Source organism: Rhodnius prolixus, unplaced genomic scaffold (assembly GCF_049639745.1).
Source record: "Rhodnius prolixus isolate KJV_2025 unplaced genomic scaffold, Rpr scaffold_14, whole genome shotgun sequence".
In the NCBI taxonomy this organism is placed as follows: domain Eukaryota; kingdom Metazoa; phylum Arthropoda; class Insecta; order Hemiptera; family Reduviidae; genus Rhodnius; species Rhodnius prolixus.
Window position 1 is genome coordinate 5,321,136 of NW_027411594.1, and position 27,425 is coordinate 5,348,560.

At 36.8% G+C, this 27,425-nt stretch overlaps 1 protein-coding gene across 8 annotated transcripts in view; it reads right to left on the minus strand.

Annotated features, from left to right (window-relative positions):
• The window catches only part of LOC141451733 (cell adhesion molecule Dscam2-like), a 414,509-nt gene that overhangs the window by 92,743 nt on the left and 294,341 nt on the right, over positions 1-27,425 (minus strand). For all 8 annotated transcript variants that reach the window (XM_074123321.1, XM_074123319.1, XM_074123322.1 and 5 more), the window contains exon 3: positions 12,657-12,834. In XM_074123321.1, the coding sequence (XP_073979422.1) occupies positions 12,657-12,834 (178 nt within the window). The remainder of the gene's footprint in view (positions 1-12,656; positions 12,835-27,425) is intronic.

Consider the following 27,425-nt stretch of genomic DNA (forward strand, 5'->3'; position numbering starts at 1 on the left):
GGATATTCCGAAAGAGATTATGAGGCAACAAATTTTCGGGTAATCATAGCTAAGTACGATATTAGATAAGAACAGAATTTCAGTATTTAACAAAAGAGATTGGATGCAAAAGTATGCTGTGGAATTATTAGGGAGGTTTTGTTAGCTGTGAAGGTTGATGTAGATGAGTACAGCCACTACAAGGAGATTTATAGATACAAGAGGAATATTGGGATTAGATTAGGGAGGCTGAAGAGCTAAATAGAATAGAAGATTATATTATTGACTAAGAGTAGAATGGCTAGCATTAACACTAACTTAGGAACGAGCGTAAATTACAGCAACTAACAGGGGTAAACTAAATACAAACTATTTCTAAAAGAATTGGGCTAAAATGAATGACGGAGTAGAGTAACGTCGTGAAGAGAGTGTAAGAATGATTCCCAGGGAGTGAATGCAATGGCTGAATGCGATTGAGTGCCCTAATATACTCTTGGGCAGCTTCTATTGTTCTGAGCCCTATCAGGTTTAACCCTTGTACAAGAATTGACTGAACTGAATGACGAGTAGAGTAAGGTCGTGAAGAGAGTGTAAGAATGAATCCTCAGCGAGTGAATGCAACGGCTGAATAAGTGTCCTTATATACTCTTGGGCAGCTTCTATTGTTCTGAGCCCTACCAAGTTTAACCCTTGTACAAGAATTGACTGAACTGAATGACGAGTAGAGTAACGTCGTGAACAGAGTGCAAGAATGAATCCTCATTGAGCGAATGCAATGCCCTGAATGCGATTGAGTAAGAAAACTGCAAAATTACATTAAATTTTCCAGTAGTAAAAGTTAAGAATAATATTTAGGTGGCACAGAACACTTTACTCGTACGTGTACATTTTCAATTAAAATTTCAGTTTAGTTTAAAACTGTTATTTACCACTAAATAGATTGGAAAAATTTTCAATGAAAATGGATAAAAGGTCGGTTGAACAACAGAAGGACCAAGTCGAAGATACTTCTATCCCCCCACCACCCATTTTCCTCTTGAGAGGAAATCTCAGAGAGAACGAAAGGAAAAAGAAGGATTTTTTTTCCTTCTTCAGTTTAAGGAGAAATAGGGAGAAAGAGATCTATACATAACTTTATTTGAGGCGTGTAAGCATGCCCTTAGTTTAACAAGCAGTCTGTCAGTCTGTAAAACTGGTGTGTAGGCTTCAAAGGGAAATAAAGAAATATTAGTGAGGAAAACCTTTTTCCTCGTGAAAGTGGAAGAAAACCAATGGAAAAGTTCACTGAAGAAAACTAGATTTCCAGGCCCGGTAAATAAATGTTCTACGCCCTCTATCTTCCCACTCTGTCAGTGTGTTCGTGTGTACTATTACCAAAAAAGTACTTCATTTACGGATACAGAATAAGGGTTTGAAAAGGGTTTGAATTCTGATAACGATCCTTACTACTTAATTTTCTATTAAATTTAAAAGCAATGAGGTTTACTTAATAAGAAATTTCGTAAACATCCAAATTTCGGAACGGAAATGAAGAAATTTATACGATAGATTTACAGTCGAGCCTCCCATAAATGACACTCACACTAGCGGCCACCTCCATTTACGGACCAGATTTTTGGATTTCCCCGTTTTACCCCTATACACTTTCTATATAAAAGAACCTCCGTCTAACGGACACTCTACATAACGACCGCGGACATTGATTTTGGAGAACGGATTATATGTTTCACCTCCTACCAACGACCACCTTATTATTAAAAGTTCGTTTGACGCGGTGATCAAAATAATTATCCCCTCTCAAGTTTTTGTTTTTTTTTTCTGGTTTTTTCCTAAAGTTTCCCTATATAAGCTCCATACATCTTGTACTATTTTAATCATTTTTCAATATAACTTTGGGGACGAACAATATTATTTTTTCCGATATGTCTCCCAAACGAAAGTGGTTAACTCTAGAAGAGAAAATAAATGTGTTGGAAGATTTTGCAAAAACCAAATCGAGCCATCGTCAACTTGCCGAAAGATTTGTTCTATTTTTCTAATAATAGATGGTAGTAAGATGTTAATTTTACCAAAAAATAATTATTGTTATGAATAAATGTGATGATTATTATAAAAGTTATTAATAAAGTCAATAATATGTAGTTTTTTGATAAATTTTTGGATAATTAAGAAAAACTTGATGCATATCATGCAATTATGCACGTTTTTAAATCTATTAATAATAAACAATTTTTAAATAGATGTTTGGAAAAAAAAAACATATTTTTTCATTATGAAACTTGCCTACCTCCTTCTAACGACCACCTCCAAACAGCGGCCACTTTGCTTTCCCCCGCCAGTGACCGTCATTGAGAGGTTCGTGTGTATTAGAACCAGCCATTCTCCGGAAGTGCCTTAAAATTTTTTCCGTCGTAAAACGTTTTATTAATGTTCATACATTTAAACTGTAGAGATCATCATAGAAATAAATGATAAAAAGTAAGAAGTAAACAGCCGTTTGGTAAAAAGGTTCTCTCGGTAATAGATTCCATTAGATCTGGAATTGAAAGCATACTACAGAATTAAACAGGCTGATTTGGTAGCTAGATACGCGATATGTTCATGACGCCATCTATTGCTTGACGAATTTTACTTCCTCTTGGGAGTACCAATATTGGGCCCATTTTTTTTTATTTTTATTTTGAGGCGCGTCAACATCTGAAGTCATTGGCACACGAAGCTCTTTACAGTGGACCGCTGGTCTCTGGACAGTGTTGTCGCCCAGACATTGATCTGTAAGAAGTTCCTAGGAAGAGAAGAGAGGCCAGAAGCTGGATACGAACCCGGGAACTCGGCCTGGGAATCCAGTATACGCTAACCAATGAACTAATCCCTTCTTTATCGTGTCAAAAATTTCAGAATTGACTTTTTACAGGTAATTCCTGAAGATAGGATCTGTACTATGCCCTAGACCTTAGCTATTTCTATTGCTATTAGCTGATGCTATTGTTTTTGTCTTTAGAGTAGCCACAGTTCAGTAGAACTTTAGATTACGTACAGCTTCGGTTTTTCCCTACAAACAGATAATAACGACTTTTGAGGCAACCTTGAAGATTTTATCAGGAGGAAAATCCAATCTTCTGCAAGCTTTCTTGTGAAATTTTTTGACGCACAACCCTTCTTTTAAGTCGAGCTACAAAATTTCACGCAAGTCTATCTAGCCATGGCTAGATGGCCTAATTTTTTGATACTCACTAGTCGACCATAGGTCATGCAGTTGTGTTTATAGATTTGCTAGCCAACCGCACAGAATCTAGTCTAACTTTATCTACTACACGTCCATAAAAGTAATTAACTAATACCTGTTCCCGCATTTAATAATAAAACATAGGATTCACCTGAATATAAATTTAACTGAACAAAAGAACCCAGAAGAGATAAGGTACTAAAAAGGGAAAATAAATTCTTTATTGTTTTCCTTTATTATGCCCTTTCTACAGTTATTTTATTTACTATTTTTTTCTTTTTATGACTGTAATAAAAATAAATTTTAATTACAGTCACGAATTAAATTAAGCATTTTTTTTAGAAGCTGGAATTTTTCCAGCTTTTTTTTCCCCGCCGCCAAGGCTGTATTAATCTATTCCATTATAATAAATAAATTTAATTTATTGAAAATTGGTGTGTTAGTGTGTAGGCCTTGAAAAAAGTGGTTTTGAATTTTAATTGCTTAACGTTTCCGCAAGAATGAGCGCTTTCATCGGTGGTTGGTGCAGTATTTGTGGAGGTTACATTATGCTTATCGATATGGGTTCGATTATAGACAGTTCGATTATAGATATACAGATTTTTAAGCAGAACAAATTAATAAAACGAAATAAAATATTGTCGTTTATCTTCGAGTTCCGGTGAAGATCAATAGAGCAGGAAGTGGGGTCAACTGAGGGAATAAGAAAAAGTATTTTTCAATTTCTCATGTAGAGCGAGTTCAATATGTGCATTCCTTCTATATATATGTGCTTATTGCATATATCAATGGTGCATAAATATTCTGAACTCATGTAATAATAATACATACAAAAGAGAATCATATATTGCCATTGTTTATAAGTGAAACAACAGCAACAAGAGAGTACATAGTTCATGGCTAACTTACATACATACAACATACACTCTGCCACCATGTATTCAACTATGGATGCCAATAAATTATTATATCATCTCTATGTTACACAGCTATAAAACCATCTATTCATTCATAAAATACATCCAACCGGATAATGTATGTTTATTATACAATACATAAAATGTTATGTACACAATTTATGGTTTATTTGAACTTTTTATAACAATGGGGATCCTTTTGTATTTTTTTTTTTACAATTCTCTTGCATATCGTAGAGATAGAGTGTTGTAATTTAGCGATCGATTCCTGTTCTAGGAGGTAAGGCCAAAAAACCAACAACGGGAGGTGCATTTCTGTTTTTGGCGCGCAGTTTTCGTAATTTTTCTCGACAATAGGGCTGCTGTTCTTTAAATTGTCATACAATTACTTCCGTTCAGGTTACTACTCAGAGGAATATATTGTTGCGCTCAGCTTCCGGGTATCTCGAAAGGACATGGAGCAAAAAAAGATTAGAGATTTTTCAAGATTTGCATAATTAGAAAAAGTTGAAAAAGAAAACAAATATTCTTGAAAATTTGGTAAGGTCCGTCCTCAATGTTGGGTAATATCCATGATTTTTATCCGACGCAGTACGCGTGTATAGAGGTTTCAATAGTGTGTAACAGCTAACATAATTGAACTGGAAACCGCGGAAATTATACTGAAGAAAATTTGAGATCGTATTAACCCCACACCCAAACTGTCGTCTCTGCAAGAAAACGAGTCAAGTATGTTGTCACTTTATTAACTTCTCTCGAGCACATTACTGTTGTGAAAAACAGAGTTGCAAAGAAATCCAAACCAACAAGAAATACCATCCCCAAAGAGACAATCTCTGAAAGAAAGGATTGTCCGAAAAAGAAAAAGGCTCACCTTCCCCAAGTTCCGATGAAAACGGCGAAACAGTAATCGATTTGAAGTGGTAAGAAATGCCATTTTAGAAATCGATGAAACTGAATGTACAGGATATGGGGAAAGCTACAACAAGACCAGAAAAAAAAGATTGGTTGGAATGCATAATATGCCGGAAGTGGTTCCATGAAAATTGCTCTTCTTTTGCATACGCTTGCCAAAATTGTAGTAAAAGCGCATTTAAAAAGAAGAATAATAAGTAAATATTAAGTAACCATTTATTGTTTTCTGTTATTTTTAAGTTTTACTAGTGCAATTTCATTTGCAATATGTGGCCATCTCTCCCAAGTTAGATTGGCCAACTCACCCAACCCTGTGGGAATAGATGGCCAACTGCTATTTTTTTTTTTTTGTAAGAATAAAAAAATGTTTCCCTCAGTATTTTTTCTGAAAGTTTTCCCTTATCTTATGTTTGTGAGCGAATGAGGTTTCCAAAAATAATAATAAAGTAAGCCTAGCCCTTACCAAAAATTTGCAGGCACCCTCCAAATAAAATGGTGGCCATCTCACCCTACTTTACCGTACTCCAAAAATATTGATCTACTTCTAAAAGTTCAATACCGGTTAGGAATTCAATAAACATGCCATGACGAATAAAGTCAACGGCAATGTGTAAGCTCCAAATCCCTAACAAGCCTGGGATTTGTAGGAAGGGGCGGAAGAGGAGAGAAAGAGAGATTTTTATAAAACAATGCGATTCAGGTCCAACTAGAACCTTCAGTATTACGCATATATAAAGTAACTACAAGAGGGTTTACAGCAGCCGAGAGGATAGAGCATCTTATACTCCTTACATGGCACCAAGAGATCGGATTGCCCCTCCAGAATAACAACAAAAAAACCATATTTAACTTGAAGAGTTAAGGATAAAAGTTTATTTCTAGAGATTACAAGTAATATAAAAGTCATTTCCTGTAGAAGTTGTTTACTGTCGAATTTTTATTGACAGTCTTTAATGTTACGAGCTTTGACATTATAACAGTTTAACGTAAATTACACAGGATATTATCACAATATAACAGACCTACATATGGATAAAAATGTTAGGAGATAATAAGTTGGAAATTTACTGTAACTGCCATAAAATGGATGTCATAAATAAGGAAGAAGGAGATGAAGGAAGAAGAGAAGGAGGAAAATTTGTGCTAAAAGTACTTCAGAATGAACGTAGTAAAGTTTTACTTTTTAAATAAAAAGTAATCATCAGATAAACGGAGCAAAAAGGGAGAGCTTTCTTCAGTCTTCTCCTCCATTCTGAGGGATGGCTAGAGGCCAATGAACTGGTGGGGGATGGCCCGGGCAGGAACACTGTCATCGGCTAAGGAGGTGGAAGTTGTTTAGAAGGTTTATAAGGTTAGGGTGGGTGCAAGTGTTAAGGAGGGTAGGAGTCATAACATCATTGCCCAAGGCTAATCGCCTATTGGCCAAATTTAGTTTCATTTCATATCATCCGGAAGTGATACGATATAATATCCGGTTTTTAAGGGCTAGCTTCCACAATCATCTCAAAACTTTATTTGATGGTTTCCTGTTTCTATATATATATATATATTTATAACATTCTCTCATTTTATTTATTTTCTTCCCTGTAAATGTAAAAGGAAAATTGGCTAAGTTCCCTAAAACGTCCTGCAAAGCAAAAGTAGGGAAGTGGAGAAACTTTAAGATTATGGCTGAAATTCTTGCAGATATGGATATTATCTGAAAGTGTTCTCTTTTTTCTCTGCAAGAAACGCTACAATTTTTAAATGAATTTGAACCAAAATTCCTATCTCGAGGATCCGTTTTTTTGAGGGGCGTTTTAGGGCTCCCTTAAAAAAAAATTTGTTTTAAGTCCCTCTGGCACAAAAGTTTAATCAGTTAATTATTTTAGAGAGAGAGAGATCTGACAACTTGTCCCTAAAATCGAGTCTCAGTTAATACACAAATCTTTACAGCTCTTCAGCTTACGGTTGAGAGTGATAAAGCAGAGCTATCTTCCAGGTATCTTGGAAAGGACGTTGGGCTGGATGACCTGCAAAGCTAATATGCATTGTGGTACTGGGTTCGATTCCCGGTCTTTAGGTCTTGGATTTTATTTAATGGTTAAATGAGAAATAGTAAAGTAAGTTTGCTATTCACCTCCGTCCACGACACCTAGTAAATGGTAGTTGGACGTTAAGCCCCACCTTAAAAAGATAGAAGAAACTACGTTGGGTTGGAACAAAGGGAAGTTTATTGACGCTAGGGAGTAGTAATTTTTTGTTTTTGAAATGTGTGGTGTTTTACAATCACCCACACAAATCCGTGGATCATTTTCTAAAAAATTACTTTGCGGGGGGGCCTCGCAATATGTTATTTCCGGTAAAAAAAACTCAATTGGGAAAATTTAACTAGATAATAAATGTTTCCACCACTTAGAAATAGAATTTTCCAATTACATCCTTACATATAATCATGAAAATGAATACAAAAAGAAAAGTCATAAACAATAGAATTTGTAAATCTCTAATCGTGTGTGTAGGTGCTCGAGTACGCCTACACCCAAATGCCCAAGTGGGCGCTGTACGAAATAATAGTAGACAAAGAAGAATAGAAAAAATAAAGAGAAATAAAAGAGAAAGGGGAAGGTACTTACCCTTTGCAAGGAGCGATGTGCGTGAGGTATGTTGATAATCTGCCTGAGAAGCGATGAGAGGAAAGGAAGCTGTGGAGCGGAAGCGTGTATATATGTTTATGTAAATGTGTGTGTGTGTGTGTGTGTGTTGAGCTCTGAGAAAGGGAGGCAATATTTGGGCTCAGGCTCAGAGAAGCGTAGCGGAAGTGGAAATGAGGTAAGCGGAAGAGTAAAGGGGGAATAGTGCAATAAGTGCACTATAAGCGGTGGAATATGCGTGAAGCGATATTCGGGAGAGGCGTTTAGATGCGGATGATGCGTACTGTTAGGTGTCAGCGGAAGTATGAAAGTAATAGCGTACTAAGGGCACTAGATGCAGATGAAAAATGATAGGCGTGAAGCGATGAGTGAAGCGTTGAATATAAGCGTATTAGCACAGAAGCACAGAAGCGTAAATAGCGCGGTACCGCAGAGAACTGTGTAGGCTCGAAAGGTGACCACACGGTCCTAAAGGAAGTAGTGGGGCAAAGGGCTTAGAATAGAAAAAACAAATAAAGGAAATAGAAGTGATAGGTAGTGACGCATTTGGCATAAGAAACGGAAACTAAGATTTTAATATACTGAAAATTATTGAATAAAAAATAAGACTTAGTAATTGGCGATAGTGATAGCAGGAAATTAAGGCGGATGCGTACATTAGTACGCGCGCGGGCGCGAGACTGAGCCGCGGGAGTCGGAAGTTAGTCACGACCGAACAGTGTGTGAAAAGCTATTTTCCTTTTTTTTCTCCCACCTCTTACTTTCTCACTTCAGGCCACTTGAATAAATATTTAAGTGAGAAAATTTCATGGAAAAAAAAAGAAATCTGCCTCTTAAACTACTTATCGTGGATTCAAGTGGCCCTAGAGATCGGTGAAGGGGATTTGGCAAGCAGTCAACAGTGGTTGTAGTATTTCTGGAAAATAAACTATATTTCCTCTTTCCGTTAGTTTTGCGAGCTTAGTGCGATGATTGCCAGCCTTCCTGTTTAACTAACTTCCTGTTTTGCTCTAGTGTAACACATGTACTGTAGATGGTTTGTCTATAGCGACAGATATTTTGTATCTACGGAATATTTGAATACCAAAACTAATTCTGCAGAGAGGATCACTGGTTCGCGGAAATAGTTGAAGCTGATTCGAGAGGAAGGGTTTGGCATAGTTACGAGCGTGGTAACAGTTTGTTTCCGTTCACAGAACTATTAAATAAATAAAGATCAAAAACATTACTTCAAAATCTATTCAGGGATTCCAATTTCTAAGGTAGAATCTTCACTTTAACTTCTTCATTTCTCTATCCAGGACACCCTTCACAAGGTACACAATTTTCCCAGTAGTAACTGGCTCTCAGAAGAGTCTTAACTAGGCTTCAACTACTAGATTTTTCTAGGGGATGGTACAAGAAGCCTTTAAGGGTGCATCGCCTTGGAAAACAGAACCTATTCCGTCTTCCAACTGTGATAATTCGATCACAACTTCCGTCGTTTCTGTTACAACAGAGTACAGTCGAACGGCACACAGACACTGCGGTGACTCACGAAGATAAATAGTAACAAATCCTCAAATTTCTTACGCAAGCCTACGCTCAAAAACAGTAGACCTCCAAAAGCCACCTGACAGTCGCTCTCTCCGGTTTCAGGAATCTCACAATAGCTGAACACAGAAAGATAGTGGACTTCTACCTCGTTACTGCAACCATCCCATCAACCGCCTAAAGTCTTGTAGATTGTAGATTGTATTAAAAAGGGCGGTTCCACCAAAAAAGGGGAAGGAACGCAGGCAATCCAAAAAGCCAATTGTTCCCCGCCCACCCCTCATCTCATAAGAGATACCGGGGCTTTAGAACAACAAATGCGGCTAAAAATTGCCAGATGCCAATACAATAAACTAATAAAGTAAGTAACAGGACACTAGGCAGCAAGGCGATCTCAATCGCCCAGTGCACTGAATAAACCTAGAAAGTTCGTTAAGATTACCAGATACCACAATCTCCGGTAGGGAGACATTTGACCTTCCAAAGTCGAGAAATCTAATTTTAGAATAAACGGGGCACACCTCTACAAAGTTCCGCACACAGCCAGAGCAAAGAGGGCGACTGGGTAACTGGGTCCAGTTAACAGCTCTACCATAACTCTTTGTGGCGTTGATTAAGTAATCATGTAGCGGAGCATCAATATATTAAGCCAGTGGAAGGGATAATGCCATCAGGACTCAAATTTTGCTCCCCAGGACTTACAACAAGACCGTTTCATCAAAGCCCTACGAAGACAACCAGAAGGGTTCAAGGGCTCTTGAATAGGTTCGATGGAAGCCAAAAAGCCAGTCTTCTCACATTGCTAACGTGAATTGCGTGCTGTCTCACCCAGGTTAATGATGTCTACCTGACATTCTCATTAACCAGTTAACTGTTTCGACCTGGTTGGAAAATGTGTCCCCTTCGTGCGTCGTACAAAAAATAAGCGATGACGAATACATTCGTCAAACCCACAGAATGTTTTTGATATAAAATTGGGGTTGTAATGAAATGACTTTTATATTTTTTTCCCCGTTATTTATTTCATGTACATTTATTTATATTAACATAAATAGGAACCAAAAAATATCAAAAATAAATTGACGAATATACTATTTTAGTTTTAACTAAAATTGCAAAATTAACTGCCGATGGTCACTAACGTAAAACGCATGACGAATATACTCTGTCATAGCACAAAGTTTTACACTTTTTTCATGACGAGTATCTTTGTCATTGCATTAGATTAGATTAGATTAAATTAGGGCGGCCTCCGAGGCCTACGCCACCGCGACCCCTTTGGATCTATTGTGGCTCCCCGACTTTAGAGCTCACCCTCCAGTCCCGTCCGCTTAATCAGACTCTTAATTCTGGAGAGTGGCTCCTGGGTAAAGCTGCTCAGGCCTTGGTTTTTCTCTCCCCCAAGAAGTAACATCCTTAGCACTAGACAAGCCTCTCACACTGACAAAACACGTGCAGTGCCGTTTTCTCCTCCTCTTCTTGACAGAACCTACAAAGGCTAGCCATCTGCGAAGGCCCATGCGATGCATGTGTTTTCTGAGCCTGCAGTGGCCCTGTTAATAGTCCTACAATTATCCTTACAGCCCCACGCGGGCCTTGACGGATTAATTCTGCAGTCAGCCTTGGCGAATAGCCTCTAATGAACTCCTTCGCCTGTCTCTGCCCAGTGCTGGCAAGCCACCACTCCTGAGCCCTACTCTGCACCCATAAGTTAATGGCCGCAGACTTAACACATTTCGAAACCACAAAACAGGGCTCCGGGCCAACGAAGTGCCCCGCAGAGCCTTCCCCGGCCAATAAATCTGCCACTTCGTTTCCCTTGTGTCCTGAATGATCAGGTACCCAAACTAGAAAGACCTCATCTTCAATACCTTCGTCATAAAACGGTTAACTGGTTAATTATCTTCTAATCATACTCAAAACAGATCTCAGTTTAAGATCCATTGTCCCAAAACTCAGAATACCTAAGGTGACAATGGTAATTTAGCTAAGTAGATACTTTTTTTTTTGTATGTTTTTATTTCAATGATTATTTTATACCATCGGCCGGGAAGAGGAAGTATCTATATTATAGAAGGAAACTGTCAGGAATAATTGAACTTTATGGGAGGAAATATATTACTGGCAACATAATGTTTACAGCTTTCTTTGCACATCCAGCCATCTATTTACTGAATTACAATGATACTAAAGAATACATTCCAGGCTTTTATATATTGCAATGCAGTGTGCACTGTAAAGGAAATTTATGTGCAAACGTTCTGCAAAACACTTTCTACTTGTTTTTCTTGTTTTTCTTTTTTTTTTATACCAACTTTTCACAAATTTAAATTGAACAATTTTCATTTTGTTCCTCGTGAGAATAAATATTGCATCGTAATGATTTTTTGTTTAAATAAGTTTTCATGCTTTTGTTTGAATTGACTTTTATGGGGAAGTTAACATAAAAACTATTTCAAACTATTTCTTAACGGCTAGATCTATGCTGTAAGAAGAAATCTGTGAAAAATCAATGAATTTCTTAGCCTAAAACTAAAGTTTTGTCCTTTAAGAGGATGATTTAAAGCAAATTTTGCCCATTCCATTTCTTGTGAATATAGGAAGAATAATAACTTGAAGATAACACCAATGAATATATAGTTTTTCGTGACCGCAAATTGTTAAACTTAGGATGGAAGATTTGCGAAGAATCGGTCAAATAAAACAACTCGTCTCTTTGTCGAAACGTTGGCAAAGAGACGAGTTGTTTTATTTGAACGAAAAAAGTAATGATTTTAGAAAAAAAAATTAAAGTGGCGTCACTCAAGAACAGTGGAAAATATGAAGTTGGCCAATACGTCTTTGAACTCCACTTTAGATGGAGTGAAGTGGATATGGTGTCTGGAGAAATCCTCGAGGAAAACCGACAGGATGGTTAAGGAATCAGTAAATAGTAGGGTAGTTTTAAAAAGGAAGCTGTAAAAATAGGAAAGACAGTTCGATCAAGTTGGTCGCAAGCTTAGTGGATAGGGTAGGTTTGGAGAAAGAAATCACAGGTCTCAGGCGGCTGGCAAAACTGAAGAAGAGTACACACTGAAGACGGCAGCCAGGATGTACTCTTGCAGAATGACAATTCCTAATCTAATCAATGAACAGATGATTTATTTATTTTAATTTGTCAATATCTATGGTTATGGGCATCTGGAGCTCTTTTTTCAGTGCACTGACAGACTCCTTTTTGCTTTACCATCCTGATTTGACCTGGTATCTCCGCATGAGGAGGATCCAGAACGCGGAACCCCCTCAGCTAATCCCCTTGTACAGAAATTTAGAAGATTTTCTGGTCAACATTAGCTTAATATTCTTACAAAAAAACAGTTAATAATCCATCAATTGCTGAAATTAATTATTAAACAACAAAATATTTTAGGATAGATCATCAAAATATTTTTGGAGGAGAAGAAATGTACTCACCTGACTCCCCGCATGTGGGTAACTAATTTGTCCATCTGATCTAACCAGGTGATAGTTGGCTGTGGATTGCCTCTTGCAGAACATGATAGTATCGCCCCGCTGGAATTGGTATATTCCAACCAGGGTGGCGGTTCTAAGAGGAATCTTGGACCTTCTAGAATGCACTCGGCTGTACCGGCTGTAACAAGATAAATAAGACATCTGTTAGCAAATAATGTTTGTATTGAATTCTTCAGTTGTGATTGATGTATGGACTGAGGCTCGCTGAAATGTTTCTAAATCTATACATGGGTTATACATGGGAAAAACGATGGTTTTCTAGGTAGATACCACCTTGGTGTCATCCAAGCCATACCGCTCATATCATTGTCTGCATCCTTCTTAGACCATACACTCCAAATTCATCGGACTCTTTCTTGCCCCGCAAGGAATATGTACTTTGCTAACATGCTGAAGATATAAACAACATCAATGCGCAAAACTCTCTCCTTTCGTAAAAGCCTCCTTAGATTAAATATTCTACCTCATATTTGCTGTTGAGTATCCAAAAACATATTCCCATCCTTTCGTTCTGAACTCAGGGGTTACCAGGATAAACTAATCTCCGGCTAGATTTCTTTTGTAATCTATCACGAACCAGATTATTGTATCGGTACATTTATTTTGTATAGGGGTCCTGTAGGAGCCAGAAAATACCCAAAATAGTAAATAAATACCCTTTATATTATTATTGAATCCATTTTGAAGCCATTAGTTTAATTAAACGCGCGTCAACATCTGAGAGTATAGGCACCCGGAGCTTTTTTAAGGGCACTACCAGCCTCCGGACATTGTTCACTCGTTACTTAGGGCCAGCAGCTAGATTTTGAAGTCCGGGATCTCCGTGTTAAATCCAATATACGCTAAACACTGAGCTATTCCTTTCTCCGCCAATTGATTGTATATTGTAACGAAGTTGACCTGGGCGAGAAGAAAGGCCTAGATTGTTCTAGGGGTTGAGCGGCCAAAGTCGGTAACAGGCCACCACTGTGTAAACAAAAGGGCCAGTCACTACCTGAGGAGAAAAGAAAGGCCTAGATTGTACTAGGGGTTAAGCGACCAAAGTCGGTATCAGGCCACCACTGTGTAGACAAAAGGGCCGGTCTCTATCTGAACTAGAAAGGAAAGGGCTAGATTGTTCAAAGAGTTAGTGATCCGTGTAAAAGCCAGCTAAGAGAAAGGCCTCAGTTGGGGTGGTGGCATATGTGTTTTCCCAGCCAGTGATTGACAGGTAGGAGCGAGACAGAGAGTAGGAGGAGGGCGGCCCCAGCTGAGGTGGTGGCAGTATGTTGTCTCCAGCCAATGAACGTCAGGAGGGCGTGGAAACTTATGCTCAGAGAGTTGGAGGAGGGCAGTCCCAGTTGGAGGGAGGCACGCATTAAAAGGAGGCAGACACAGCTGGAGGAGTCAGTTTTAATCAAGTTTTAAGGAGTTCTTAACGAGTGTTAATCAGTTTCAATTGAGTTTTTAAGGATTTCTTAACGAGTGTTAGTCAGTTGTAATCAAGTGCAGTTAGTTATTAGAGTTTAGAGTCAAGTTGTGGAGAGACACTTTAGAAGTGATAGTTTTTGAGAGAATCAGTGTTGCGGAGTGCTTCAGTGGTAGCTAGTTGGGCAAGTAGTCAGTTAGTGAGTAGAGCTTTGTTTGTGTAGCAGAGACTAGTGCAATTCGGTGCAGTGCGGACCAGTGGTCAGTCGGGGAACAGTTTTGTGGCGTTACGTAGTGAGTAAGTAACAGTAAACTGTTGTGACTGTTGTAAATGGTGACTGTAATGAATAGCGTTAGTTGCTAGTAAATGTTAATGTGAGTAAAGGTAATGTGTTAATAAATCAGGTTATTACTTACAACTTTAGCGAGTTTTATTATTTAATCAAACCCACATATTATTAAAATAACTAGTGGCAGGCACTAGTTGTGTAAGTAAAGTTCTTTCTTAGTAAAAGGACAAGAAAAACTTTACAATATATATGAATCAAATTAGTAACTTAAGAATTGGAGGAAGAGGACATCCATGTCTTCATATTAGATTTTTGAACCCCCAACTCCCAGAAACAGATATCTGCGCAATATACAATCTCGTTAACAGAACTATCTTACGTACAAGAACGATATTTACCACATTATTAATGGCATTGATACAATATTAGACAGGCAAAACTTATTGATGAATTGTTAGCGGAATATTTGGTTAGGGGCAATATATATGCGTTCCCTAATATATTACACCCAGTGATATCGCATATATGTACATTCCGACAACAATACTAGCTTCCCGGATATGATTTACGATCTAGTGAAAGCGTTAAATGATTAAATTACCCTTTGCTATTTTGGATAGTCGCATAATGGCAAAGAGCTGCGCTTGTGTTGTTACGGATACGTGCTACAGCATCAAGGGATTCATGGCACCTTGGGTGCACCCAAAATACCCAGAATCGAGTGTCTCAAAAGCATGAAGATAATGAGGAGCAATGGTTATTGATAAACTTATGCTTGAAGGTACTGTAGGTGATTTTTTGTTGCAACACCTTGGTGCTTGTCCATCTTTTGCATGCTGCGATTGTTCTACTTAATCTGCAACCTACTATTAGTTCTGCATCTTTTATTTGAAACACTAAAGATTAAAGACACTTCTAAACGACGAATGTTTGTCTGCAGATTTGCTTTTTAAAATGCAATTTCAGCGAAATGCAAGAAATTATGCTCAATTAGATTTTTTATTAAAAAAAAAATATATTAATCTAACCAAAATTTCAAGTTCTGAGAAAATCTGCAGATCGATAGTTCGCCCTCGTCGATTGGTTTATGCCATATTAATAGAATTAATTGAATTTACAAATTTATTGGGGATTGTTAGTTTGCTATTAACTAGAAACGTTGAACAATTAGAACTTAGTAACTCGTTAATAAAGTTTATTCCTGAGATAATCGATATTAGTGGAATTATTCGATTGAAACATAACTAGGAAATCTCATTAGATTTATTATTATTGATTTTAATTGGTTACTTAAATCGGAAATTTGTCTCCCGTTCCGGTTTTGATGAACATCTGTGGCACTGTAATGTCGGAAAGAAGGGAAGCGGAAGTCTGACAGCTAAAAGAGAGAGAGATGACCAAGCATTTATCTCTCTTTGTCCCACACTCTTTGATTAAAACTGCCCCGGTAGGACAGTTGTAAAAGGGTTGATCGTCCAAAAACTGCATGAAAAAGCGTAACGTTGAAAAACACCCAACTTTGACAATTTGTTTCTCTTTTTCTATAAAAGATAAAATTCCCAAATTTTCTTTATAATATAGGGAAAATCCTCCTTTATAACTGTAATTTTTTTTGCAACTACCCAGATCTAATGGATTTTGAGGGAAAAAAGTTCTCAAAAAAAAAGCAAAAAATGGGATTTTCTGAAAATTGTTCTTGTTCTTGTTAACTTTTCTTGTAAACAACATAGCGCCTAATCTTGTGAACCAATTTCCGTAAAGTGAGGTTTCATTCGATTCGGAACTTAAGGATATATTGTTAAGGACACCATTCAATTAGGACAGGACATTTTGAACATATTCCTGGTCCCGCCACAGCATTCATATTTCTGACCCTACAGCCAATTCAAGTATTATTTATTTGTATTTTTTTTTTTTTGCCTTTTTTTTGGCATTGGCTTTCGCCATACAGGTGCTTATCGTCTAGGTGCTTATCACTAGAATATCACTCACTCTCCATTCTTACTTATAAATACATTCGCTTCACACATTCATCCCTCTACTATATACAACTATTTACATACAAACTAATGGATGGATCAGTACTCTGTGCTCCTGCCATCCTTATAGCTTAACCGAAATTAAAATCACCGTAATCCTTCTGTTCTAATCATTTTCTACTATTCATTCTAATCGGCTATAACTTTTAAATACACTTCGTATTTCTTTGCTAGCTCTGCTACAGATTTAAGCACACAGATATTGGTGGAGAATATTATGTCTTCGTAGCATCTAAATACCTGTAAATGTCCTCAAACATTCGTTTCCTTTCTACTACATAACGTGGACATATCATTATTATATTGTCTTGAAATCCTCCTCCTCATTGCAATTTGTAGAGTTAGTTTACCTTACTTTTATTTTAGTGCGAATCTATCTTTAGTTAGTTAATGCTATCTATTAAACTCTTAAACTATAATTCTAGCTATTATTCTAACTAGTCTTGTAGCTTTCATCAAAATCTATATTATCTGCTCGTGGTCTATTAAATATTGTTTACCACATCCACAATATAGATCACACTATGCGACCATAAATCAGAACTACTATCATCTTGAGTTGAAACGAAGTAGTAGAGTCGATCCTCGTTCTAGTCATCAAAGAACAGAAAAGGAACTTACCTCTTTTAGATAGAGAATTTCAAAAATATTTTATTGTTACTTATTAAGTATTAATAAGATGTATTCGTTCATTTCTGTCTAAATAGAGTGAGAAAGTTTATAAGAGGAATTCTATCAACTTCCTGCACTACAAATACACGCACACGTCATCGAAAATTTGCCATTACAGCAATTTTTACTTCCTGTAAAGTGAGCAGAAGTAAAAATTCCAAAATTGAAGAAAAAATGTATGCTACTTTAATGTAAGAAGGGTGGTTGAAGTCAACAGATATTTTTTTAATAAATATTGATCTCTCTTCTCCCACAATATTGGGAGAATTAGGAATTTTCCACGATTACTTTGGGCTTGGTAACAATATGCTTATGACGTAACATGCCTCGATAACAACGTGTCCATGGAAGCGGAATAGATCTGTCAATTGCCGAATCTATTCAACGATCCGTGTTATTATTGTGGGGGCTATATAAAAAATAAATTTCCTGCCTTTATAATAATATTTTTATTTCGAGAGAAAAACAACCATAACCCTTCACGATCCCCCTTAGGGAAGGAGGTAAGTCCCTAATCATTTTGGAGAGAGAACATCATTAAAATAAGACGGATTATATTGTAAATCCCTTTCGATACATATATATATATATTTTTAAATGGATATCAAGCAAAATGGGATTTCCGTCATGTACAGGCAACACAAGTGAGATTACGTGAAGCCTGGGAGTACTTACCCTAAGTACAGAACTTTACTGATATCAACTTGATGAGAAATTTTAACGAGCAGTTTTTTGAACTTTAAGTGTAAAAATTTACAAACTTAATATTGTGAGTTGCTGCTCTTAAAATCTCAAATGAATGGTGCCATCGGATTTTCACCACCGGGTAACGGAAGTAATGTAATCATGCCCAAATTGAAAAAAAAAAAAATCGAGTTAAGTACCGTAAATGACCGTGTTGGAAGAATGTGTGTTCTATAAACGGAAGTGCCATTTCACTGAACAGGCTTTTCACTTTTTTTAAGATTTTTCTCGAAAAAAACTGTAAGGTGTCCTGTATTTTGTGTCCTGTATATCTGTCAGGTTTTTACCAGGATACTTTTAGTCTATGTGGACTGCCCACACTTTTTTGTGCCTAAATTTTTAGATGGTTTTGTCACAACCGAGGCCGGCAGTAACAGTTCAAGTGAACTGTTTTATGTTTTAGTCAGGTGAAAACAGATCCACCACAGAGAACGTTTCTCCAGTACCCCCTAATTGAACAATTATACATATTACCGTGTTGGTAGAGGAGGGGCTTGGAGATTCATTTCAAAGGAGACCATTCTACAGCTCTATAATATTTGATGTACACAAACTGCGGCTTAAATCCTACATCAAAGAAATACCATAAACCAAAGATTTATTAGAGCATTCCCTTTGTACTAAAACAGGCCGCCTTTCTGTTTCTGTCTTTGTGTTAGTAAAGAGGCGTTCAGTAAGCTGAGCTCCTCTCTTTGCTCTTAACAAGGGATACTTTGCCCTACGTCACCGCATTGGACAGCTCTTGCTTCTAACTAAAGGGTTTATAATATATAAATTTAAATAACTCGTTTTATGATGCTTTAAGTAACCTTTATCCTTATATAATGAATTTTACGAATTTGTCTGATAAATAGGATTTCAAATAACAGAAAAAATAAAGGAGAAAAGAGCTTAGACAACGTTCCCAGAGATTCACTAAGAAAACCTTTGACTTAAGAAAGTACTTATAAGGGAATCTGGTTAAGACCCCCTCATATATATGTATGTTTCTAGAGCCGCTTATCTAAATCATATTGTTTTCATTTATTTTCCATCCTCGTCAAAAGCACTCAAATTTTTTTTTTAAATCTTCTTTTACAGATTAATTTTACTTTGTTTTCTCTTGGTTATTTTCTTTTATTTCCCGAAGGAAGAAAAGTTTTCTCATAGAGTGGATTTGTGGTTGTCCAGTTTTCATTGGAAATATATCCTTTCTCAGGGCCCTTGAAGGGTTCAACTCCCAAAGGACCTCCACCAAAAACAATACGTAGTTTTTTTTAAGTCATTTGAAAGACATAAGATTTTGAATATATTATTGTAAATAAGAAACTCCAAATGTGTAAAATAAGTTTTCTGACGTAATGCTGAATGTTATAAATATGGGAAAAGCACATAAATACGCTGAAAACCATATAAAGTAAAGTAAAGTAATCGCCTATTTTTTCAGGCGGGGCTTAACGTCCAACTACCAATTAGGTGTCGTGGACGGAGGCGACTAGCAAACATACTTTACTGTAAATTTCTCATATTACCCATTAAATAAAATCCAAGGCCTAAGACCGGGAATCGAACCCAGTACCACAATATATATTAGCTTTGCAGCTCTCTTGATAACCATATATTATAAAACTAAGGATTTAAGATTGGCGAAGAATCGGTAAAATAAAAAAGAACAACTCATCTTCGTAGAAGTAGGGAAATGGCGGTTCTAGCGCACCTAAAATGTGCACCTTTTTTGTGCAAGATGGCCGCCATCCCCACTCCGCCCAACACTACCCCACCCATCCATATTGATTAATCATCGAATTGGACGAAAATTTAGGCCAAGCCCCCCCTTCTTATTGACTAATCATCGAATTGGACGAAGGTTTAAGCCACGCCCCCTACCCCCTACTTATTGACTAATCATCGACACACCTAAAATGTGCAAGATGGTTGCCCTCCCAGGCAATCATCGATTTCGACGACATCACCTTGATGACGTCAATATGGCGGGCTTCATACCACCTATAGTACCTACTCAAGATGGCGGACCACATACCACTTAATAAAACATACCCCCAAAAAAATGTCAACTCTCAATATCTTCTCAACTAATAGAACTGTACTCAAAAAAACTATAGCATACTACTCAGTAAAACAAAGTGTGTAAGACCAAAAAATTCATACGAATAATCTGTTGTTTACAGTGGGAATTATAAGAGCCCATTTCATAGCAAAACCATGACCCAAAAAAATTTCAACTCTCAATATCTTCTTAAGTAATGGATCTGTACTCAAGATAACTATAGCATACTACTAAGTAAAACAGAGTGTGTAAGAGCACAAAATTTCATACGAATAATCTGTTGTTTACTGTGGGAGTTATAAGGGCCCCATTTCACAGCAAAACCATGACCCAAAAAAATTTCAACTCTCAATATCTTCTTAAGTAATGGATCTGTACTCAAGATAACTATAGCATACTACTAAGTAAAAAAGTGTGTGTAAGAGCACAAAATTTCATACGAATAATCTGTTGTTTACTGTGGTAGTTATAAGGCCCAATTTCACAGCAAAACCATGACCCAAAAAAATTTCAATTGTCAATATCTTCTCAAGTAATGGATCTGTACTCAAGAAAACTATAGCATACTACTCAGTAAAACAGAGTGTGTAAGAGCACCGAATTTCATACGAATAATCAGTTGTTTACTGTGGGAGTTATAAGGGCCCCATTTCACAGCAAAACCATGACCCAAAAAAATTTCAACTCTCAATATCTTCTCAAGTAATGGATCTGAACTCAAGAAAACTATAGCACACTACTCAGTAAAACAGAGTGTGTAAAAGCACAAAATTTCATACGAATAATCTGTTGTTTACTGGGGGAGTTATAAGCGCCCCACTTCAAAGCAAAACCATGACCCAAAAAAATTTCAACTCTCAATATCTTCTCAAGTAATGGATCTGTACTCAAGAATACTCTAGCATACTACTCAGTAAAACAGAGTGTGTAAGAGCACAAAATTTTATACGAATAATCAGTTGTTTACTGTGGGAGTTATATGAGCCCCATTTCACAGCAAAACCATGACCCAAAAAAATTTCAATTGTCAATATCTTCTCAAGTAATGGATCTGTACTCAAGAAAACTATAGCATACTACTCAGTAAAACAGAGTGTGTAAGAGCACCGAATTTCATACGAATAATCAGTTGTTTACTGTGGGAGTTATAAGGGCCCCATTTCACAGCAAAACCATGACCCAAAAAAATTTGAACTCTCAATATCTTCTCAAGTAATGGATCTGAACTCAAGAAAACTATAGCACACTACTCAGTAAAACAGAGTGTGTAAATGCACAAAATTTTATACGAATAATCTGTGGTTTACTGGGGGAGTTATAAGCGCCCCACTTCAAAGCAAAACCATGACCCAAAAAAATTTCAACTCTCAATATCTTCTCAAGTAATGGATCTGTACTCAAGAATACTCTAGCATACTACTCAGTAAAACAGAGTGTGTAAGAGCACAAAATTTCATACGAATAATCTGTTGTTTACTGTGGGAGTTATAAGGGCCCCATTTCACAACAAAACCATGACCCAAAAAAATTTCAACTCTCAATATCTTCTCAAGTAATGGATCTGAATTCAAGAAAACTATACCATACTACTCAGTAAAACAGAGTGTGTAAGAGCACAAAATTTCATACGAATAATCTGTTGTTTACTGGGGGAGTTATAAGCGCCCCACTTCAAAGCAAAACCATGACCCAAAAAAATTTCAACTCTCAATATCTTCTCAAGTAATGGATCTGTACTCAAGAATACTCTAGCATACTACTCAGTAAAACAGAGTGTGTAAGAGCACAAAATTTCATACGAATAATCTGTTGTCTACTGTGGGAGTTATATGATCCCCATTTCACAGCAAAACCATGACCCAAAAAAATTTCAACTCTCAATATCTTCTCAAGTAATGGATCTGAACTCAAGAAAACTATAGCATACTACTCAGTAAAACAGAGTGTGTAAGAGCACAAAATTTCATACGAATAATCTGTTGTTTACTGTGGGAGTTATAAGGGCCCCATTTCACAGCAAAACCATGACCCAAAAAAATTTCAACTCTCAATATCTTGTCAAGTAATGGATCTGAACTCAAGAAAACTATAGCACACTACTCAGTAAAACAGAGTGTGTAAAAGCACAAAATTTCATACGAATAATCTGTTGTTTACTGGGGGAGTTATAAGCGCCCCACTTCAAAGCAAAACCATGACCCAAAAAAATTTCAACTCTCAATATCTTCTCAAGTAATGGATCTGTACTCAAGAATACTCTAGCATACTACTCAGTAAAACAGAGTGTGTAAGAGCACAAAATTTCATACGAATAATCTGTTGTTTACTGTGGGAGTTATAAGGGCCCCATTTCACAGCAAAACCATGACCCAAAAAAATTTCAACTTTCAATATCTTCTCAAGTAATGGATCTGTACTCAAGAAAACTATAGCATACTACTCAGTAAAACAGAGTGTGTAAGAGCACAGAATTTTATACGAATAATCAGTTGTTTACTGTGGTAGTTATAAGGGCCCCATTTCACAGCAAAACCATGACCCAAAAAAATTTCAACTTTCAATATCTTCTCAAGTAATGGATCTGTACTCAAGAAAACTATAGCATACTACTCAGTAAAACAGAGTGTGTAAGAGCACAGAATTTTATACGAATAATCAGTTGTTTACTGTGGGAGTTATATGAGCCCCATTTCACAGCAAAACCATGACCCAAAAAAATTTCAATTGTCAATATCTTCTCAAGTAATGGATCTGTACTCAAGAAAACTATAGCATACTACTCAGTAAAACAGAGTGTGTAAGAGCACCGAATTTCATACGACTAATCAGTTGTTTACTGTGGGAGTTATAAGGGCCCCATTTCACAGCAAAACCATGACCCAAAAAAATTTCAACTCTCAATATCTTCTCAAGTAATGGATCTGAACTCAAGAAAACTATAGCACACTACTCAGTAAAACAGAGTGTGTAAAAGCACAAAATTTCATACGAATAATCTGTGGTTTACTGGGGGAGTTATAAGCGCCCCACTTCAAAGCAAAACCATGACCCAAAAAAATTTCAACTCTCAATATCTTCTCAAGTAATGGATCTGTACTCAAGAATACTCTAGCATACTACTCAGTAAAACAGAGTGTGTAAGAGCACAAAATTTCATACGAATAATCTGTTGTTTACTGTGGGAGTTATAAGGGCCCCATTTCACAACAAAACCATGACCTAAAAAAATTTCAAATCTCAATATCTTCTCAAGTAATGGATCTGAACTCAAGAAAACTATAGCATACTACTCAGTAAAACAGAGTGTGTAAGAGCACAAAATTTCATACGAATAATCTGTTGTTTACTGGGGGAGTTATAAGCGCCCCACTTCAAAGCAAAACCATGACCCAAAAAAATTTCAACTCTCAATATCTTCTCAAGTAATGGATCTGTACTCAAGAATACTCTAGCATACTACTCAGTAAAACAGAGTGTGTAAGAGCACAAAATTTCATACGAATAATCTGTTGTTTACTGTGGGAGTTATAAGGGCCCCATTTCACAGCAAAACCATGACCCAAAAAAATTTCAACTTTCAATATCTTCTCAAGTAATGGATCTGTACTCAAGAAAACTATAGCATACTACTCAGTAAAACAGAGTGTGTAAGAGCACAGAATGTTATACGAATAATCAGTTGTTTACTGTGGGAGTTATATGAGCCCCATTTCACAGCAAAACCATGACCCAAAAAAATTTCAATTGTCAATGTCTTCTCAAGTAATGGATCTGTACTCAAGAAAACTATAGCATACTACTCAGTAAAACAGAGTGTGTAAGAGCACCGAATTTCATACGACTAATCAGTTGTTTACTGTGGGAGTTATAAGGGCCCCATTTCACAGCAAAACCATGACCCAAAAAAATTTCAACTCTCAATATCTTCTCAAGTAATGGATCTGAACTCAAGAAAACTATAGCACACTACTCAGTAAAACAGAGTGTGTAAAAGCACAAAATTTCATACGAATAATCTGTGGTTTACTGGGGGAGTTATAAGCGCCTCACTTCAAAGCAAAACCATGACCCAAAAAAATTTCAACTCTCAATATCTTCTCAAGTAATGGATCTGTACTCAAGAATACTCTAGCATACTACTCAGTAAAACAGAGTGTGTAAGAGCACAAAATTTCATACGAATAATCTGTTGTTTACTGTGGGAGTTATAAGGGCCCCATTTCACAACAAAACCATGACCCAAAAAAATTTCAACTCTCAATATCTTCTCAAGTAATGGATCTGAACTCAAGAAAACTATAGCATACTACTCAATAAAACAGAGTGTGTAAGAGCACAAAATTTCATACGAATAATCTGTTGTTTACTGGGGGAGTTATAAGCGCCCCACTTCAAAGCAAAACCATGACCCAAAAAAATTTCAACTCTCAATATCTTCTCAAGTAATGGATCTGTACTCAAGAATACTCTAGCATACTACTCAGTAAAACAGAGTGTGTAAGAGCACAAAATTTCATACGAATAATCTGTTGTTTACTGTGGGAGTTATAAGGGCCCCATTTCACAGCAAAACCATGACCCAAAAAAATTTCAACTTTCAATATCTTCTCAAGTAATGGATCTGTACTCAAGAAAACTATAGCATACTACTCAGTAAAACAGAGTGTGTAAGAGCACAGAATTTTATACGAATAATCAGTTGTTTACTGTGGGAGTTATATGAGCCCCATTTCACAGCAAAACCATGACCCAAAAAAATTTCAATTGTCAATATCTTCTCAAGTAATGGATCTGTACTCAAGAAAACTATAGCATACTACTCAGTAAAACAGAGTGTGTAAGAGCACCGAATTTCATACGAATAATCAGTTGTTTACTGTGGGAGTTATAAGGGCCCCATTTCACAGCAAAACCATGACCCAAAAAAATTTCAACTCTCAATATCTTGTCAAGTAATGGATCTGAACTCAAGAAAACTATAGCATACTACTCAGTAAAACAGAGTGTGTAAGAGCACAGAATTTTATACGAATAATCAGTTGTTTACTGTGGGAGTTATATGAGCCCCATTTCACAGCAAAACCATGACCCAAAAAAATTTCAATTGTCAATATCTTCTCAAGTAATGGATCTGAACTCAAGAAAACTATAGCATACTACTCAGTAAAACAGAGTGTGTAAGAGCACCGAATTTCATACGAATAATCAGTTGTTTACTGTGGGAGTTATAAGGGCCCAATTTCACAGCAAAACCATGACCCAAAAAAATTTCAACTCTCAATATCTTCTCAAGTAATGGATCTGTACTCAAGAAAACTATAGCATACTACTCAGCGAAACAGAGTGTGTAAGACCACAAAATTTCATACGAATAATCAGTTGTTTACTGTGGGAGTTATAAGGGCCCCATTTCGCAGCAAAACTATGACCCAAAAAAATTTGAACTCTCAATATCTTCTGAAGTAATGGATCTGTACTCAAGAAAACTATAGCATACTACTCTTTATAGAAAACTATAGTTGAAATTTTTTTGGGTCATGGTTTTCGGACTTTAATACCCACATTTTCTAGTTTTTGTAGTGTTTTAGCACTTCTACTATCGATTTGGGGCATTTTGCTTTGCACAATCTAGCACTGGTCTGGTTTTGGGACTTTAATTTTTTTTATGTTTCTAAATACCCACATTTTCCACTTTTCGTTTTGTTTTAGCTCTTATAATTTTAAATTGGGTACAATCTTATTGTACTTACTATTCAGTACAGGTCCGAATTTGTGTTAGTAGGGAGAAAATTCCCTCTTTTAATATGCGAAATTTTTCATAGTTTATTTTATATTCATTTAATTTTGTTACTTTTTACGCGTATAATATATTATTACCTATACAACAAAGTTGATAAATGTGATAGTGTGATGGCTTTATGTTCGGACTTGGAGCATGTACAGGCAAATTAACAATGAAATAAAAACGGAAATAATATGAGTCATCCTATTTAGCAGGCATGTTCATACAGGTTTGTTTGGTTGGCAAACAGAAATAATATGAGTCATCCTATTGAGCAGGCTGCAACGACATTTTCATACAGGTTTGTTTGGTTGGTAATGTGAAATAATAAGAGATATGGTGATTAGTTAAGGTTGCAAGTTCTTAATTAAGTTCTTATTTTTTTTAATTTTTCAAAATATTAATAAGTGCAGCGCATATGAGTTTGAGTATACAATTTTATATTACTTATAGATTGTATCGATATTAAGCAATACATATAACGATGTGGTAATCGATAGGAATAATCGATATTGCAACTGCCTTCTGTATTCTCACACAACTGAAGTTTACACATGCGCAGTTGATTAAGTTAGCAGTGTAAATAATTTTCCTATTTAAAAAACAGCTGTTGGCACATGTATGAATTAACAGAAATAATAAAGCAGTTGAAGGGAAAGGGGTCTTGCTACAGAGGCATGCCCAGAGAGGTAATCATTTGGAAAAAAAGACGCAATTCTATTGGCTAGTTAGAGCGTGACGTAATTGTGGTGGGGGATAATGCTAGAAACTAGCTGGTAGGATATCCCAAGTGTTAGTTAGCGTTTAATTTTCAGTGAGTGTAGGTCGCGGCATCAGCAGAGGAAGCTGTCCAGGTGAAGGGGTAAGTAAATAAATTTTTCTATTACCTAAAGTGAGGTTATCCATTTTTATTTAATTTGAATATTTTTGTGATAGTGGGGGGCAATCTAAATTAAAAATAACACATTCTTGGTAAGGGGTTAGATTTAAAAAAAAATAATTCCAAGGTAAATCATAAGAGAACATTCAAAACTAGAGTAAGCGAGACTATGTGGTCTACTGGTGAAGATGACGTAATATCCAACACGAAGGTTGTAGGATCGACCCCCACGTGAGAAAACCTTCCCATCGGCGGGTGAGGGGGTGGAGGTTAAAGAAGAGATCGTTCATAACTCGACTGGTGAGGATGACGTGTCTTCCAACACGAAGGTTGTAGGGTCGAATCTCAGGTAAGAAATAAATAAAAAAAAATGCACCTTCCCGTCTATCAGCAGGCGAGGGGGTGGAGGTATGTTTTATTAGCTAGTATGTGGTCCGCCATCTTGAGTACTACAGGTGGTATGAAGCCCGCCATATTGACGTCATCAGCTAATACGAGGTCCGCCATCTTGTGGACTACAGCGGTTAAGCCATCTTGTAGGAAGATTGATAGGCCAATGAATATGACGACTGAGAGGTGGGGTAAAGGTAGGTGTCATGTAATAGGAGTAGGGCTGGGTGGGAGTTGAAGGTGGTGTCTTTGAATTCGCCGATTAATGGATTAAGAAGGGGGGAAGGGGCGTGGCTTAAAGCCTTCATCCAAGTTCCTAATTGGTCGATTAAGAATGATGTGGTAGGGGCGGTGGTGTCGTCGAATTCGCTGATTGGTCGATTAGGAAGGGGTGGGGTAAAGGTGATGTCGTCGAAATCGATGATTGCCTGGGAGAACAGCCATCTTGCACATTTTAG